Here is an 18,955-nt window from a genome sequence, read left to right as displayed (position 1 = left end):
AAACAATTATCTTTTCCACCAATGCTGACACACCTTTGTCTGCTCAATTTTCTACCAGGATTAGATTGAATACAACATCACAGCTTTTCTCCCCTACATAATCAAACATACGAAACTCTAATTCTATGTTTCCAACATCCTTTTCATCTGTTTTTTTTTTTTTTTTTTATATCGATGCCTTTTCTATCAGCAACAAAACAACGCCCCCAAATTGGAAACCCCAAAACAAAGTGAAATTAAAATCTTTCCTAAGATTGGAATTAAGGGGCTTAAATCATGCCATCGTAAGATTTACGTGTCATTCTTTAATGTGACTCATAAATAACATTCATCACAAAAGTTACTTTTCTATCATTGCAAACACTTACTCTTTCTTTCTTTTTCTTTTTTGTCTTCAGAAACCTTTTGCTTTTATTTATATCACCATTCTAAATTTTATTTTCACATTTATTATTACTTCTTCCTATCGAGAAAGAACCATTAGAGTAATAAATGAAACAATTTTTATAAACTAATGTAATTTTGACTTAATCCCAATTATCAATAAATAAAATGGAAACAGAAAAAGTATATAATTAATGGGGGAAACCTACCTTTAGTTATGAGTAAGCTTTCGGAGATTAATAGCACCTTATACATAAGCCACATACTATTTAAGTTTAACCTAAATTTTAATTATGTCATTTACTATATATTATCCATTCAATAAGTATAAAAAACAGAGAGACACAAGCTAATTAAAATTATTGCTTCAATAATTATGTATATTAATGAGGGTTTCTCATGCTATAAGCTAGCTTTTGGGATTAGTATGACCCCTAAATCATGTTCTAAGAAACCAAATTGAAAGTTTTTCTCCACAAGTTATTCTTAAAAAAAAAAAAAAGGTTACAATTTACTAATACACAAGTACCAAATTTAATTCATAAGTTACTCCGTGATTGTAGATTATATATATATATATATATATATATATATATATATATATATATATATATATATATATATATAATAGTTAGCCTCTATCTAGAACTTGATCTTATAAACAATATTCAATATGTTGAATTGTTTCATAGTATTCTGTTGACTAACCTCAAAGAATTGCTCTAGTCAAACAGTGTCGTACGTTAACTTAGCTATATAGATTAGCGCATAATTAATAATCCTTCATGATATCTATGTCGAAAGCAGGAAATATTGACTGAAAAATAGTCAAATACCTACAATTAATGCCGCAAACAATACTGTATATAAACATAAGATTTCTATGCTTTATATATAATTAAGAAAAAAAAAGTAGAGGAAAGTGGTGTTGAAAAAATAGTTAAATATGGTGGCTATATATTAGCATGTCTGTATTATCATATAGCTGCATTTGGTGAAACGAATTAAATCATTGAATCTGAAAGCTTTTCATAATCAGTGACAGCTAGTAGATTAGTTAATGATTCATTTGGTATAAAATGTTTGAATATTAATTTAAAGCTTTTAGAAAAAAAAATTTATTAGACATAACATGATTAATTAAACACTTCAATTAAGTAAAGTAAGGGCTTATTATTATCACCTTCTGAAAAAACAAAAAGAGAAAATGACACACTTCAATTTTGAATCAGGATTTCGCATGCTACTGAATGAAGACATCTTATCTTTTCCTTTCTGGGAATATCTTCTTTCAACCTCTTTTACAAGCTGTTGATTAAAATTCATTAAAAAAAATTACAAGTTTATCATTTTAATTAGCTATACATGTGAATATCCAGAGTGACATTTCAAAATATTCTTCATATAAAATTAAAATTAGATTACCAAAAAAGAATCTAAGATGTTAATGTATTTTACTTATTATTGGTTACATTTAAAACAGACACGATTAAAGATATTTTTGTTTAAAAAATAATAATTAATGCAAGAGAGTTCTAATCAAACTCTAATGAAAATTATATAAGGTTAATTAACCTTTAAATTGAGTGTTATAAAAAAAATGACAGGCATAGTTTGATAATAAGAGTAGAAAATGTGGTTGAAAGAATATGTTTATTTATGTTGAAAAAGTAGATTAAGAAAATGATTAATCTGACATGAGAGTGAGTTTAAGAAACTCTCCGTCCTTCTTCTGTAGTTCATTCATTCCCACTTTCTCCGACTCAAACACCAACAAAATTTCTCTCTCTTTCTCTCTCACTGAGCTGTGTGGTGTTTGTCTTTGCCTTTCTTTCTTTCTCAGCAAAAACAAAAACAAAAACAGAAAAAACTTGGCTCTGAAATTTGTACCAGACATTTTCTATATACTAAGAGACTTGGCAGCAAGTTCTATGCATGTTGGCTCTCTCCTTGCATTGACTTTCCTACTCTTCAAACTTCTAGGCTCCTATACAAAAGATAAATCCCCACCAAAAAGCTTCTTTTTCTTGATAACATAACCAAAACCAAAAGGGTTTTTCATCTCTCAACCACACACCCACATAAAATAGGAGACCAAAAACAACCAGGGTAGTGCCATATTTCCCTATGCAATGATTTGTGTGAAGAGCAAGAACCAAAAGATGAGCTTTCTTATCCTCTTTCTGCTTCTTCTTCTTCTGCTCTTACTCTTGAGGACCACCCCATGTCACGCAGCAGCAGGGAAAGCCAGATTTCAGAGATTCAAAGGTGCTTCTTCTGCTTCTGAGTTCAAACCCTTTAACTTCCCTGGTGCAGCAGACCTTCAAGGAAACGGTGCACACAAAGAGGGAGACCAAGTTTTTGGTGCAGACAAAAGGAAAGTGTACACAGGTCCTAATCCTCTACACAACAGATAAGTTACCTGAAGAGACATCCTCAATGTTTCCAGTCGTCAAATCCTATTTCTTAATTTTGTCTTCCTCTTTTTTTCTTTCTTAATATTATTACTACATTTTCAAAGCATTTTTTGTGCTTTATAAGTGTTTTTCCTTTTCCCCTCGGTAAGTTCACAGATGTATATGAAAATTCTTAGGTTTGAGATTATATTGTTCATGATAAGAGAACATATAGTTAAAACTATTTTTGAAGAGAAATGGTATATATGATGATGAAGATGATGGTGATGATGTTGTTGATGATGATGATATGTTTTCAGATATATGAAAACTATTATTTTTATTTTTTTTTTTGTGCTTGTTGTTGGTGCGATGGAGCGAATATTGGTTAGGTAAGGTAAGGTAATGCCATGATGATGGATGTGTTTGTTTGCATGCTTCCAGGATTCTTACAGACATCATCAGGTTTTCTCTATTTAGCTAAGTTCTTGCTGGCTCACAGAAGAAAGTGTGTATGGCTAGCCCGCATGTAAAATCACCATAATAATACATTATTCAGTAATGAATATTGTGATATAGCTTTATGTACGTACATTTATTACATTGCAATGAAACCCCTTTTTTGTTTTTTGCTTAAAAGGATTTCTGTTTTACAACTACTCATCAGTTTATATGTTCATCTTATGTGAAAAATGCAACCTTCTTTTAACCATTGTTCATGAGTTCAACTATTTTAAACTTGACCCTCTTTGCTAAAATGCCCATTTCCTTGCGTTTTTTTGTCTTCACTGGGTAAAATTAATTTAATGAGCATTTCTCTTAATTCTGCATTAGCAGAATGTGTATAGTTCTAGAGCTGGTTTGGTACGTAGCACACCACCATAAAGTTCATCTGCAGATAAAAATTAAACCTTAATTTCACAAATTCTCTCAGGTTTATTGCAATGTAGACATGTATTATTGGGGCCCAAAAATTAGTCAACATATAATTTCATCGATAAAGTTAAAAAATTAAAGGTGTTCTGTAACAGTGATTCTTGTGATGAGATGAATTCTGAGCCATGGATCTGCATAAAATTTTTCAACCTACAATAACACTTTTAATCATGAAGCTGAGCAAGAATCAAATGTCCATAGCCGTCCAGTCATCTTAATTTCTCTTTGGTGATTATGATTCAGGTCCCACCTTAGTTTCGTTTTTTTATTCTGCCTATGCCAGCCTTATATCCACTTACTGAAAGAAAGAAAAAAACATAAATAAACAACTTATGTCAATGTTTACTGCTCTGCCAGTCCTTAATTTTTAGTTGGTTACCGTTGAACCAAATTTCAGTAATGTTTAAAACATTTTCAGAATCTAACATAAACCAGTAGTCAAAGGAGGGACAAGAATTAATTGCAGTTTATACCGTTTGGAATTGGAAGAAAATATAGTGTAATTGTGATAGGTTTACATTTTAAGGACACCCTTCCAGCCATATTGCAGAGGATACAATAATTTTATTGGGTACAGAGCATGCAATTATTTTGAGAGCAGATATTTTGTCCTTCATCATTCAAACTGGTTTTGTGCAGTGTGAACAATTTCTGTTTGGCTGCAATTGCATCAGAATTATGGAGATTCCACAAACAGCCAAATTCGACATTTAATGAAATCATGGTCAATTTCCAGCACCAGCTGTTGAGACAGTAATTATTTTAATCTACTCCATCACCCCCTCATTTACTACCCCTTTCCAAATCAATCTTTCTAAAAATGTAGTGAACATTTTTTTCAAAATTTTAAATGTATTTTATGTTTATTAATATTTTAAAAATGTTAGAAAGTTAATAGATGATAATATCTCTGGTTAAAACTGATACATCAATGAACAATTGGGACATTTAAACTTAGGCTAAGAATTTGAAATGTTGAGAAAAGATAAGAATTTGGTTACATAGGACCTGCATATGAAGATGCATGGGACAAGAGAAAGATTTGAAATGTTGAGAAAAGATAAGAATTTGGTTAACCGTTGCTAATGAGTGGTGTGGTTGAAAAAGAAAGAGAAAAGAAAAAGAAATGTGAAGAAAGCAATATCATAAGAGGAGCTCACGAGCATGTCAAGTCATTTTCCGGGCAACAGAATGTCACAGTAAGCATAAATGCACAAGACAAGGGTGGCATTTAAAGTAAGGTTTCACGTTAAGAGAGACTCATTTGAGTATCTTTAATGAAATGAAGCAGAAAAGAGATTTTCCATTTCATTTGAATCTAGAGTTGAATTTCAGTCTCATTTGTTTCAGGAGAATTAGGAGACACAAGAACAAAGATTTTTGCAATGCAATGCCCCAGAGGAAAAGAGAGAAGGGTCCAGCTCTATATCACAAAAATAGCAATGAGATCTTAAATTTCTCCTTATGGCATTTGCATGATGGATTTGTAGCTGGGGACAGGAAAGTACTTGGATGCACATTATGCAGAAGAAATTTATTCCTTACAAGCTGCATTCAACTTAATTTCTGATATCATGGTTTAATGAATTCAATGGTATTCACCTGATGCTGAAATTAAAGTTAACAAAAAAACAATTTCATTCAGATAAGCCTCTATTTTTCCTAAGATTGGATCCCCCTCAGTTCTGACCATTTAAAAAGAAATAGTACAAACAGTTTCATACTGACATGCTGTTCATTCGCTATTACATTATAATAATGCTATTTTGTCTAAAACAGAGAATAATTTTAATCATGTGAGTTTGGGATAGATTTTTCAAGAGAAAAGATTGCCTATAAGTGTTTATACACTGCGTTCAACCTTTTAAAACTTGTTTCTAGTTTTGAAGACATATTTGTAAGATTATTACGATGTAAATTCAACCTTTTTTTTCATTAATAAACAAATTGTATGATTTTATAGTTAAAGATTAGCATATAAATTGGTTAATAAAATGCAGTAAACCATAAAATAACATTAAAAAAATATAGTTAATTACATTTGTTAGCTATTAATTATAAATAAATAATATTATAATAAACAATTTTACCCGATTTATTTTGATTTTTAAATTTGTATTGAATGATGTAACATATCTGTCTATCAATACACACACATATAAATATATATTTCAGATTATTTTATCATGAAATGCTATTAGAGTTCACTTTATCAAATTTAATCCTCTCATTCTTTTAAAACAGCTTTTGACATGTAATATAAACCAAATACTAAGGCATAATTTTGGTTTTTCTTAATTTTTTTATTATTTTGATTATTTCTTTTTTTTTACTTCATGTTTTGGTTTTCATACTTAAAAAAAACATAATTTTAATCTGAGCATCAATATTATATATATATATATATATATATATATATATTTGGTTCAGTTAAACCTATATTTAAAATTGAAATTTTTACTAAAATTACTATTTTTCTTAACACGTAAAAAGTAAAATCACAAAAGAATAGGGGAATGAAATGAGATACTAGAAATTGAAAAGGGAAGAAATATGTATTTTAGGCAAAGTTGATTTGCTTTTCCTGTGAGCTCTTTCATTTAATTCTATGAAACCCTAAAAAAATTAAAGAATTTTGGTAGAGTTGTTGAGAAATTTGTTTCCCCTCATTCTCTCCTCCTTTCCTTGTTCAAAGTCATTAAAAGAAGAAGAAGTACCATAGCAATTCTCTTTTTGTAGTTGGATTCGGTATTTGGTTGAGCAGATAATTTTTCACCATGTACTATATCTGTGTTAGTGAGGGTGAGGTGTAAGCTGGTCAAACATACTAAGGAGACAAAGTCCTCAGTGCATTAAAGGTGGTTTTAATGAAAGAGCATAGATTGAATTGAAGTTAATGTAAAAGTGCAATAATAAGTGCCTGACTTATGTCATCAACAACTCTCAACTACTAATAATTTTTCAGCTGTCACAATACAGAGATCCTTTGTTTGGGAGAAAATCAAGGGAGGAAGCAGACAACACAGAACATCTCTCTTAAATGGATATTACTCTGTGTCAGTTGTAAAAGGATTGCTTAAAAGCAGGGTGAGGGCTAAGATTTTTTGGGACAGACATGGGATATGGGATATTCAGCTTTCTAGTTTGTTACTTACTAATTTAGTACTTTACTTGTGAGAGTAGCTACTCCTGTTAATGAGATTCTTTATGTGCACCAGAAGTAAAGTGTACAGATGACATCAATATATCTTTTGCAAAAACACAATATACACAATAGTAAAAGCAGATGCACAGAAAGGAAGAAACAATTTACTTAGTGTCACAGTAACACAGGATACTGATAATTCTTTGCTTCCACATGCCATCACCAACAGCCAAAATTTGGAACATGCACTTGATGTAGTCTCATGTGGTGAATTGGATAGTATGAAGTTCACTTCAACTCATTATAAGATATCAAACATTTCAATATGTTTTGCATATCTGCACCAAATATGAAATCCATACCAATAATTTTGGATAAGTACAGGAGTAATATCCAAAACTTATGAAAAAGATTGTGAAAAATCAATGTAGCGAGACACCAACGTGTATAGTGCAGAAGCATGGAAGCACTGTCTAAAGATAATTTCAAAAGAGACAGTATAATCCCTATTTATAAGTGAAAAAAAAAAAAGTAATTTATGATTTTTGTTTTAGTAATGTCCAAAAAGAACGATCTTTCTTAATTTGTATTTACAAAATTACATTTTATACAGATATGTATCTGCATGTATCATGTTCAATATATTTTGATCACAATCTTATCACTATGCATTGTATCTGTAATACAAACATGTATCTGCATGTATCATGTTCAATATTTTTTTATCACAATCTTATCACTGTGCATTGTATCTGTGCATCACGGATAAGTGCCACCTAAGCTCATTAGAAGCTTCCAAATCAAGGATGCAAGAAAATAAAATTAGGATGACAGACCTTGGAAGGAATTCCAAAAAGAATTGCAAGAAAAAAAAATGTCCAACCAGAAGAAGAAATACTGATTTCAACTACTTTATTGGGAAAAATGTGTGAAAGATGACAATTGCTGAACTTGGACATTCTATGCATTTTATTATTTGCTATGTTCAACATGTGATGTCTCTCTCAACAATCAAAGCGACTCAACGGGCTCAGAACACAAGCAAAAGTGAACAGCATTTCATTTACATTTGTGTTTTGCTGGCTCTCTCTTTCTAATGGCAGGGCCCACTGGACAGGAAACACCAACATAATGCATACGCAACAGTGGGCAAACAATGTACCTATCATGCAGGTGCATGACTAGCTTTAGTTACTCATAGTTTGGAGGCATGACTAGTAACTTTACTCAAAGCAGTAGCTGCTTTGGAACCAGATGCACGTCCTAAATGTTTGCAAATGAAATCCCCAGCTAGCATAAGCCTTCCAAGGTCCACATTTGTTTTCACTCCAAGTCCATTCAGCATGTAAACGACATCCTCAGTGGCTACATTCCCAGTTGCACCCTTGGCATATGGACAACCTCCAAGACCAGCAACAGATGAATCCACTGTGCTGATACCCATCTGTAAAATAAATGACCAGACCAGATTTAACCAATTAGGTGTTGGTTTGGAAGATACACAGAAGTTGTGAATCTACAGTTACGCTTCTTTCTGCCAGGCTGTAATAAGATATTTGTACATGCGTGCATCTCCATGTTTAAGCATGAACAGTCATTTCTTAGGCTGCAAAAACAAACAGTATCTTGCTTGGCTGAAGAAAGGACCAGGGTTTTATCATGGTTGTTAATCCAATTTATTCAACTGAGAGTGAACATGACAAATTTTTATAACAAGGGACATGAGTGCAGTTCAGGTTAACCATCTTTTTAGAGGAGCTAAACCAAAAATTGTCCAAGTTGCTGATTTTGCTGTGGTGATTTGGGAGGGTCAAATTTAAAGACCTAAAAATCCTACAGACTGTTCCACTAACATGCCAGCATCCCAACATGTAGCTCACCTGAAGTGAAATTAAAATATTTGAAAGTGCCTGACCGTAAGTATCGTGAAAATGGACAGCAACCATGTCAGTTGGAACAACGTCAAGTACAGCTTCAAGCATCGGAACTACAGTACCTGTAAGGAAGAGTAAAACTAAGTCAAATTCAAAAAATATTACAATACGCAAGAACTAATTCAAGACTGCTTTGGTGTGTATTGCTAAACTCTAGAAAGAGAAAAACATTAAGCTAAAACCGTGTGTTTCCGAGACAACATAGGTGCTTTATGTATATTGAGAGAAAGGAATCAATAGAATAGATAAAAGAGATTTAATATCCTCTAATAACAAAAATGATACGGCAATAAATAAAAATGTTCCTAATAATCATATATAATCTAGATATCTCTGGTTATACAGGATCAACTCCATATTTCTATAACTAAAACATCTATGTTTTGACAAAAGACAAGCAGTTAATCATCTTGATGCGTTGTTTATTTATAACTACAACAAATAGGAAACTTCCCTGCACCATTAACTTCTAGAGATAATGGTTTTTCTAGAGATTTAACTAAGATAATTGATTGGCCCTTGAAGAGAAAAATGTCCTTTTTCTCACATCAAAGATCCCAATCTCCCTAGATATCTTATTATATCAATTAAAAAATACCACATTTCAATAAATTCCTCCTCGAGACTAATAAGAAAAAAGGAAACTATTTCCAGAAAATATCTACAGCGACTTCATGGAACTATAAAACTTTTTAATTATGAGGATCATCTATGTGCAATCCATCATCTAAACAGTTGAGACAACATAAAAATATAAGAGTCAAGTCAGATAAAAAAGATCCATGGCTTTTTAACAAGTCAGATAGATACACCAGCCAGCACTGAAACCAAAGCTAAATTTGCTACACAACATAAGAGACAGCAACGAAAGAGACATTACCAGGTGTGCCAACACCAATTGTATCACCCAGCGAAATCTCTGCGCAACCCATCTCATACAGTGATTTTGCCACATATGCTACTTTCTCTGGGGCAATACTTCCTTCCAGGGGACATCCCACAACACATGATATATATCTGAAATACACATTGGGTCGCATGACTGATGATAAAATTTAATAAAACGAATGTTAATTTTAACTTGAAGTTTAAGATGAAACTGTTTCAAGATTATTCAAATCATTTAAAGGAAAAAATTAGTAGATTCTAAGGCCAAGTAGGAGTCCAGGACACATTCTACTAACAGCAAAAACCATTTCTGTATAATCTAAATCCTCTGTCAAGTTCAATATGGAGATATTATGGGACAACAATCTGATGGTGAGAATACCACCAAATAGTGTCATCAACAAAACAAATCAGCATGTATTTCAATTTCAAATAAAATAGAAATCAAAACCTATTATTTTATCTGATGCCACTAAATCAAGTAAACCCTACAGCTAAATGAATCTGTCAACATGGCAGTAGTTTTTCAGCCCAAGAATTATTTTTCCCCCTAACAAATGTAAATTACCAAGCCATTAGGGAGCCATATCAATCCAGTTCAAAGTGGAAACATTTGAAATAAAAGAAATTGACTATATATTTCAAAGATCCTTTCTGCTTAAACTATAAGAAAATATATACATGTGAAGTTTCAGAAAATGCAAAAACTTATCCATTGTTTACAGTACAGATTGAGAAGTATCAATTGAAAAGTATACCCGCGAACTGGGATCGAGAGACTTCCAGCAGCTGAAGCAATATCACGACAACGGGCAAGATTATCTTCAATGCCACAATTTAGATTTGCTTTTGAGAATGATTCAGAAGCTGCAGGAAAAACAGCCACTTCTTTAGCTCCAGCAGCAACAGCTGCCTCAAAACCCTGGATGAGAGGGGTTCAGATAACCATGTCCATCCACGAATTCTTTAAGTTTTATATTTTACCACACAATATAACTCTTACTTTAATGTTGGGAGTCAAGACAGGAAACCTAGCACCTTCAACGTTTTGAATTGCTGCCAACACATCCTTTGCATCTGCCAACTGAATTCGATTAAAAAATTTGAGAAATTAGTTGTTCAGGAGATCCCATTATTCATTAAATATTTAAAAAAAATGTTTAATCGAAAAAATTTGAAAGCACGACAAATATCATAACTTACACTTCAACCTTCAGCCACTGACCATGTGAAGAATTGAAATGGGGGATAAGTTATCAAAATGAAAATCAAATAATCAATTGCCACACTAATTTTTGAATTGAAAATCATAAATTTTATACAACCAAGGCAATCAAAGACACAATGAAAAATTGCAGAAACACAGTGAATTGTGAACCACAGATATTAGGACCAAGACAGTAAAAAACACAATGAGCCAATACACAATTTGTCTGGAAAATCTCAATAGAGCCATACATCTCAAAAAACAAATAATAACTCACAACTAAGTCACAGTTTATCTCGAAGCTAAGAGATAAAAATACCATACCAAAAATAGCCAAATGAAATCATTAGTCACAAAGCATTGTGTTTTCCAAGTGAGGTGTGTGTGTGTGTGTGTATATATATATATATATATATATATATATATATATATATAGAGAGAGAGAGAGAGAGAGAGAGAGTTCATGCCATCATCTAGCACCAATTTTGTTTTTATTTTTTAAATGAGGCAAGCAATCCAAATAGTCCAAATCATGTCTCCCTATCTACAAGTGTCCATTTTCCTTATCAATGAACCAGCAAATCAATTGCTTATTGTATCTAAAAGGTAATTATTACTCACATGCTTAGAGACGTTGAAAAAATAGTGCTCAAAAATGAACTTTTAGCTGACATCAACTCAAAAAAAAAAAGACATTTTAATTGCAATATCATTCATTAACAAATACCCAGTAGATGGACATCACTAATTGACAAAGGAGAGACACATTTTCCCCTACTTTATATTCATATATTAAAAAATATACAACTGCCCTCCCTAATTTGATATAAGCTACTAACTCAGGACCATCGTGATCGCCCATTTCAAACAAACTGTTGAATGGTTTCACAACAATTTTAAAGATGAGGTACATTTATACAAAGAATGATGACACCAAGTCATATATCAAGCAACGAAAAGGCTTAACCATTATTCATTATAACCCAGAAACAAAAAATACCAGAGCAATGTAGAAAGATTAATTAGAGACCTCTGGATATATTAAATTGACAAATAACAGATTGATGTAATACACATAATGTAAATATCGTTAAAAAAAGTCCCTAAAACAAAAAAGTAAAGATGAGAAATATTAAAGATTATATGACAATATTAAGGGGAACATTACAAATGATTGTTTCTATAATAGATTCTCTCACCTGGGGTACCCATTTTGGTGAGACAAAACTTGTTGCCTCAACAACAGACAACCCAGAAGAAACCAGTAGTTGTATTAACTCAACTTTTATATTAGTAGGAATAATAGCCTTCTCGTTTTGCAATCCATCCCTTGCACCAACCTCCACTATCTTTACATGGTATGGAATAGTTTTAAGAAGCTGAAGCATTGTAGTGTCAGTCATATACTCTCCAACAACAAGACAATCATAACAATAAAATAACGTTTAAGAACAAAGGAAATGCTTAACTAGATATAACTACCAAAACATCATATTACTCAATGTTTATGAAATCAAAATTTCAAATAACGGACTTGCACTTTTCATGAAAAAGAAAATATAGGTTCAATATGACAGCTATAATTATGTATTAAGGTAAGTATGTGCTATCTTCCTTGTTTAACAACATATTTAAGTTAAAATACATAACAAAAAGGAAAAATAGTATACTTAAGATCAACTGCACCTTACTTGAGAACCCCTTTGTACATATATCATTGTGATCAGATGCAAAATGACGATTTACCACATAGCCATGACTACAGTAATGTGGCCTTGAAGTCCAGTTGAGGCATTGAGATAAATCTTTTATATGGTATTTGCCAAATTCATTCCTAACTTCTCTTGTGTTTGTGATTTCCCTGGTGCATTCAAAATTGGGAAAGTAAAGAACATTGTCTAAAGTAATGACCATTATTTCCTTAAAAAATTAATAAACTAACATGATCAAATCAGCAAGGAGTAAAACCAAACAATACATAACAATATTATAGACTTTCTGCAGTGTGTACACACATATTTTACACCTGTCCCGAACATAAATAATTTATCAACATTAACACTTCCTTCTGCAGTATATATTTTATTAGACCTTTATCATCCCCAAACATGATTCATGAATAAAGCTACAACTTGTCATCATCTACCCATCAATTTCTGTTACCCAGTGACCAAACACGACACATATATCAATATTCATAACACTCACAATCCACAAACATGCAGAAGAACATGATGATCTCAATTCACATATACAGTTCTGTTAGGACACGATCTCTTATTACAAAGGTCTATTAAAGAAGAAACAAGGAAAAAGGAAACTACAGCTGTTTGTTTTAATTAAAACAGCTGTAAAATCTGTTAGTAGTTATAGTTAGGGGTTGAAGGAAGGTTATGTATAAATGTTTTTGCTGGACCCTCGAAGTGCCAGTGGATGTATTGTGACCATTTGGTGCAATTGAAAGAAATATACAGAACTTTCATTTTTTTCCATTTGAGAATTCCTTTTGTAAGAGTTTCTGATCCAGTCCTATCAACTAGTATCAAAGCTCGATTTGGGCTCCTGAGTTATTACATATGGTGACTACAAGAGTGATGGAATCAAGAATGGAGGCTTTGGAGAAAACCTTAGTCACTGGATTGCAGCTACTGGAAGGTTTTGAAGAAAGATTGCATGCAAGATTATCCCAAAGGTATGCAGATTTGGAAGCCAGATTCTTACAAGATTCTGGCATAGCTCGGTTGGAGAGGCTTGTGGAAAGATCTGTGCAAGAGGGAGGTGCGAAGAATGCAAGAGCAGCAAATTCTGGGAATTAGAGAGCAATTGATCAATGTACCCAAGAAGACTACACGGAGACAGCATTCTTGGGAAACAAGAATTCTGATAAAAGGATGCAGCTGGGTATTCCTGTTTTTGAGGGAGAGAATGCTCTGGATTGGATAGGAAAAGTTTAGCATTATTTTCGGCTGAGAAGGGTACAAGAACAGGAAAAAATGGAAGTTATAATGGTGGGAAACGTGCAACCCAAACCAGTCTTGGGTTCGTTTCAAGAACGCACTTATCCAGAGGTTTCAACCAATCTTGATGGGAGATCCTTTTGAGTCGTTGCGGGCTCTTAACCAGGAAAAATTCGTGAGTGAATTCATCACTCAATTTGAAAGATTTGCTGGAGTTATTAAGGGATTGGATGAACAGTATTTGAAAAAGATTTTTTAGAATGGGTTGGGGGAGGAGATTAGAGCACAATTGAAATTGTATAAAACAATAAATCTTTCGGAAATAATGAAAAAAACTCACGCTATTAAAAGAGGAACAAAGGAATTGACAACGGAACCTCCAAGATCAATGGCAGCAGCTGATGCAGCACTACCCGGATCATCGGTGGAAGCAAATACTTTTTCTCAATTTGTTACCAGAAAGAACAGTAACGAGGAAAAGGCTAATAGCAATGGCCACAGAAGAGACAACTTTAAAAAGGTTGACACAATCACAACTTCAAGAAAGGATCAGAAAAGGAGAATGTTTTCGCTGTGAAGAAAAATATAGTGTGAATCATGTTTGCAAGAACAAACAAGTCCATGCCATGATGTTAATAGAAGGGCATGAGGAAGAAGAAGAGCACAAAAATGGATGAAGTTTCTGTAGTTGGTGAACTTTTCCCAATTCCACCTTGAGGACAAGGTGAATCTTGATGGACCGGGTACTGTTAGGAGACCACTTCTTATTACAAAGGTCTATTAAAGAAGAAACAAGTAAAAAAGAAAATACAGCTGTAAAAATCTGTTAGTAGTTATCGTTGTGGGTTGATGGGAGATTATGTATAAATAGGTGTTTTCGGAATGGGGAAAGGGGATAGAACTAGTTTTGTTGTGGGAGGTTGCCGGACCCTCGAAGTGTCAGTCGATGTATTGTGAACATTTGGTTCAATCAAAAGAAATATAGAGAACTTTCATTTTTTTCCATTTGAGAACTCCTTTTGTAAGAGTTTCTGATCCTGTTTTTATCAAGTTCATACTCTAATCCAAGCGAAAAAGCACAAAAATAACCAACCTATCCTAATTCTAGCCAAAATGTCTTCAAATTACAATGAGTTTCTATAGACTGAGATGGGCTAAAATTTCCTGAGGGGCTTCTGAGCTTGCTTGCATTCACCATCCAAACAATATTCAAGTCGAACACAATAAGAATTCAATTAAACAGAAAACAATAATCAAAAAATGGTTTCCCTTTCAACACTAACACAATAAACCCAGAAAGAGCAATCTTACTCCGATTCAAGAAAACCCGAAATCCGAGCAATTATATCAAGACCCAAAATTTGAACCTTACTGTGAGAGGATCGTTCGTGAAACAATTTCCGCATACATGATAGAGAATATAAACAACTGGGTTACCAGGAAAATTACCGAACATGAAGAGATTCATGACCAGAAGAGGGAAATGTGTGAGAAGCTGAAGAAGGTGAAGAGGCAAGTTTCAGAGGAGAATTGAAGAATGGACGACCCCTTTGCAGGATCTTATGCATAGCCATGGAAAAATAAAGACTTGCAGATGCTTAGAGGAAGGAAGTTGGCTATGAGAAAATTGTTGGATTATTGCAAAAGGAAACTAAACATTAACAACTTAGAACTTGTACTTGGATAAGATAAGGACAAACATTATAATAATCACTTTCCAATCTTTGGTGTATTTTTATTTACATTTATTAAACTTATTTATGCCTAGGCACAAACTAATAAATTTTCCCAACACATTATAATAAAATAAAGCTTTTAATATTCGAGTGAATTTTGTCTGTAATAACAAAAAATAATAAAATTATTTACTATTATAATTATAAAAATAAATATAAATAATTTTATAATTTTATTATACGATTTAAATGAAATGTACATTCATAGAAAGAAAACTAAAAATTATGATTGAATAAACAATTCAATCTTGCTTTATGTTTCCTTATCCAAATACTTATCTCGGCATACTGGTCACATCTTGATTTCTACATTGCATTCAACATAAACTGTAACTTTCAATATAACTCATCTACTAGTTTATATTTTTATAATTATTGTAACGTGTTATAAAAGACTAATTAATTAAAATTATTAAAAAAATATGATAATATATATATATATATATATATAGAAATAAAAGAGAGAGAATAGAAAAAGTGGAAACAGGAAGTATATGCAGATCATTTTTGTTTTCTTCCTTTCACAATTGATCATTACTTTTCTTTCTATTCTCAAAATCATATTGTACATGATGAAATTGAGAAGTTAAAGAGTATTTTGGATTGATTGGATTTCAAAATAGATAAGTTGAATTTTTATACTTTTTTTAATCAATCTCTTTTTCATCTTACAATCTTCTTCGTTGTATTGTATTTTTTTACTTTCTAGATGATATTATATCTATCTGCAATCTTAGAATCACATTAATTTTGTTTAGGTCCTATTGTATGTAGAAAGAGCAAATCAAAAGAGGAAAAATTGTGTAGATGGTAACATGTTTTATGAAACCACATTAAGATAAAAGAAGTTTATCATTTAAGTTCTTTTTGTTTTTTTGGTATTAATGTTAAATTGAAGAAAATGGAAAATGTAGGGAAAGAGCAATTGCAATGTATTTTTGAGGTTTTATGCACTGTGTTAAAATTTTAGGTGTAGAAGAATTTTATTTGTTGAGGTGTTGCGTGGTAAATAAAAATTTTAAAATTTGTTGGTTTGTATAATTTTGTTTTGAAGAGTTTTAATAAAGATTGTGTTTTATAAATTACTATGTAGTTCTTTTTACATTTCACAATTTGAGATGGTAATTGTATTAAGTTATGCTTCTTAATGTAGGAATGTTTGTAAAAATTGTGTGAGATCATTAATCAAAATAGTTATTTCTAAGGAGAAATAATAATTTAAGGTGAGACAAAGTGTATTGAATGGGACTTGTTATGTGAGATTATCTTGTCTCTATTAGTGTCAACTCACATGGAGAAAGACAACTGGTGGTGAGATTAGAAGGAGTTTTCACATGACAAACAATATGATATGAAAGAGGATCACACATAAAGAACTAGTAAAGTTAACCTTGTCATGACTTGATGAAGAATATTGGTTTTTGATATGGTTATAGCGAGAATAAAGTGGTAGTAAGTATCACAGGTGTAGTGTCTCACAAGTTTATTCAATACACTATTCTTCAGAAAAACAATATTTATATATATGTTGTTTAAGTCATTTAGGTTAAGATTTGAATGAGTTAGTTGGATAAAGTTGTGGGGATTAATGCTGATAGTTGATTTTGATGAATGTGAACTATTTTGTGCTTTTAGTTGGTTTTATTGAAAATGTTCATTGAATGAAATAACTTAGAATTTTTTTATGCTTTAACGATTATAATGTGATGATTGAATTAGAATAAAAATATATCAAGATTTATTTTCATAAAAATTGTATGTTTAATATTTATTGTAGTAGTAATAAAGAAAAACTAAAAAAGTTTAAGCTAAGAATTGATTTTATATTTGAAATATGTTTTAATAATGTTTATAATAATAAGTTATTATTACTTTTATATTGAATTTCTTCTTTTAAATATATTAGCTTCACTTACTTGAATGTAAATTCTTAAAACAAACCATTGTATACACAATTTTTCCTCTTTAATTTTCTCTTTCTACATGCACATAGGTTCAAACAAAATCAAAGATTGATTTTAAGATTACAAATGAATAAAATACCATCTAAAATAGATAATAAACTGAAAGAAGGTTCTTCAAGGTAAAAAATGATAGAAATTAAACTTATTTTATTAAAATTCAATTAGGCCTAAATATTCCTTAACTCATCAATTTTACCATGGTGTAATTTGATTTTGAAATAGAAGAAAAAATGATTTTAAGATTACAAATAAATAAAATATTATCTTCAATGTAAACAAATAGAATATAATCCAAAAGAAAAAAAAAATACATGCAAAGCGAAACGGATTGATTTAAAGAAAATGGGTGAATATTGAATTTACTTTATTTTAAAATCTAATTTATCTTAAATGTTTCTTAATCTCTTAATTTTACGATGATGTAATTGTTGAGAATTCAAATGTGAGTCTAAGTTTCTTAATATAAAGATAAAGACTTATTAACTCATTCTTTAAGATTTTGAATAGATAATGATATAAATCCTTTATATAATTGGACTCAGACGTTATTGTTGTTTCTGTAATCTAAAGATAACATTCCATAGAAAAAACTGGAATGAATTGTGAAAGAGAGAAAATATTATATCAATAACTTTTTTTTCATTTTCACTTTTTTTTCTATTATGTCTCTTTAATTGTATATATATTGTTAAATTCATTTATTAATTTTAATTAATTAGTTTTTTTTATCAACTATAAACTAAACAAGTGATTTGTTGTTTTTAAAACTGCGATTCTTTTGATGAGCAAAAGGTGGAATGAAGGAAGTTATTAAAGTAGCATTAGCAATAGAATTGGTAGAATTTGCAGTGGACAAGGACCCAACACAACAAAAAGCAAGACCCTCTGTGGCCTTCTTCGTTCATACATACGTATATTGCTTTCACATTCCGCAATCAACCAACGTTTCAGACAAAATCTCAGAATGCCTTAAATTTCGGCTTTAATCGAAAATATACAAATCTCTTACTTTACTACTATCAATCAATGCTTCGTTGCTTCTACCCATAACCCTAATACGTCACACTCATGCGTCAATTAATAATTATTATTTTCACTTTATATATATATATCCTTCAACAAAATATTAAATTCTAACATTTATCACATCAGAAATAATTATTTAACTTTTTCATAAGAAACTTTATAAAAAAAAATTAATCTATTATCAACTTTAAGGGTGTGTTTACTTGAGGGTGACAAGAGGTGATTGGGTGGATTTGAGGGTAATTTCTTTTACTGTTTATTTGAGTGAATTTGAAAGTAAACGAGAGTGAATTTTGAAATAAAATTTGTGAGAACTGGTGTAGGATTTAGTTTATATGACAGATTAAAAAAATTTACTTCAAAATTCACTTTCATTTACCTC

At 31.3% G+C, this 18,955-nt stretch overlaps 1 protein-coding gene across 6 annotated transcripts; it reads right to left on the bottom strand.

Moving 5' to 3' along the window:
- Positions 1-2,018: 2,018 nt before the first annotated feature.
- Positions 2,019-15,506, bottom strand: LOC106753954 (hydroxymethylglutaryl-CoA lyase, mitochondrial). 6 transcript variants are annotated; one of them, XR_002666872.1, is made up of 10 exons: positions 15,297-15,505; positions 12,577-12,751; positions 12,090-12,269; positions 10,687-10,767; positions 10,442-10,605; positions 9,676-9,812; positions 8,742-8,857; positions 7,929-8,305; positions 7,030-7,199; positions 2,019-3,672 (listed from the first exon to the last, which is right to left on the bottom strand). XR_002666872.1 is itself a non-coding variant. In XM_014635852.2 (9 exons), the coding sequence occupies exons 1-8, from the start codon at positions 15,419-15,421 to the stop codon at positions 8,057-8,059; spliced, it is 1,227 nt and encodes a 408-aa protein (XP_014491338.1). In that variant the 5' UTR covers positions 15,422-15,505; the 3' UTR covers positions 6,904-7,199; positions 8,024-8,056. The 6 variants fall into 6 exon arrangements, 4 of the variants coding, with proteins under 4 accessions (XP_014491338.1, XP_022633492.1, XP_022633493.1 ...); XR_001375272.2 differs by lacking the exon at positions 2,019-3,672 and having other exon boundaries at positions 6,904-7,199; XM_014635852.2 differs by lacking the exon at positions 2,019-3,672 and having other exon boundaries at positions 6,904-7,199; positions 8,024-8,305.
- Positions 15,507-18,955: the final 3,449 nt, after the last annotated feature.

Source organism: Vigna radiata, unplaced genomic scaffold (genome assembly GCF_000741045.1).
Source record: "Vigna radiata var. radiata cultivar VC1973A unplaced genomic scaffold, Vradiata_ver6 scaffold_7, whole genome shotgun sequence".
NCBI classification, from domain to species: domain Eukaryota; kingdom Viridiplantae; phylum Streptophyta; class Magnoliopsida; order Fabales; family Fabaceae; genus Vigna; species Vigna radiata.
The sequence above is the reverse complement of the archived record's forward strand: the minus strand, read 5'-3'. Positions and strand labels throughout refer to the sequence as shown.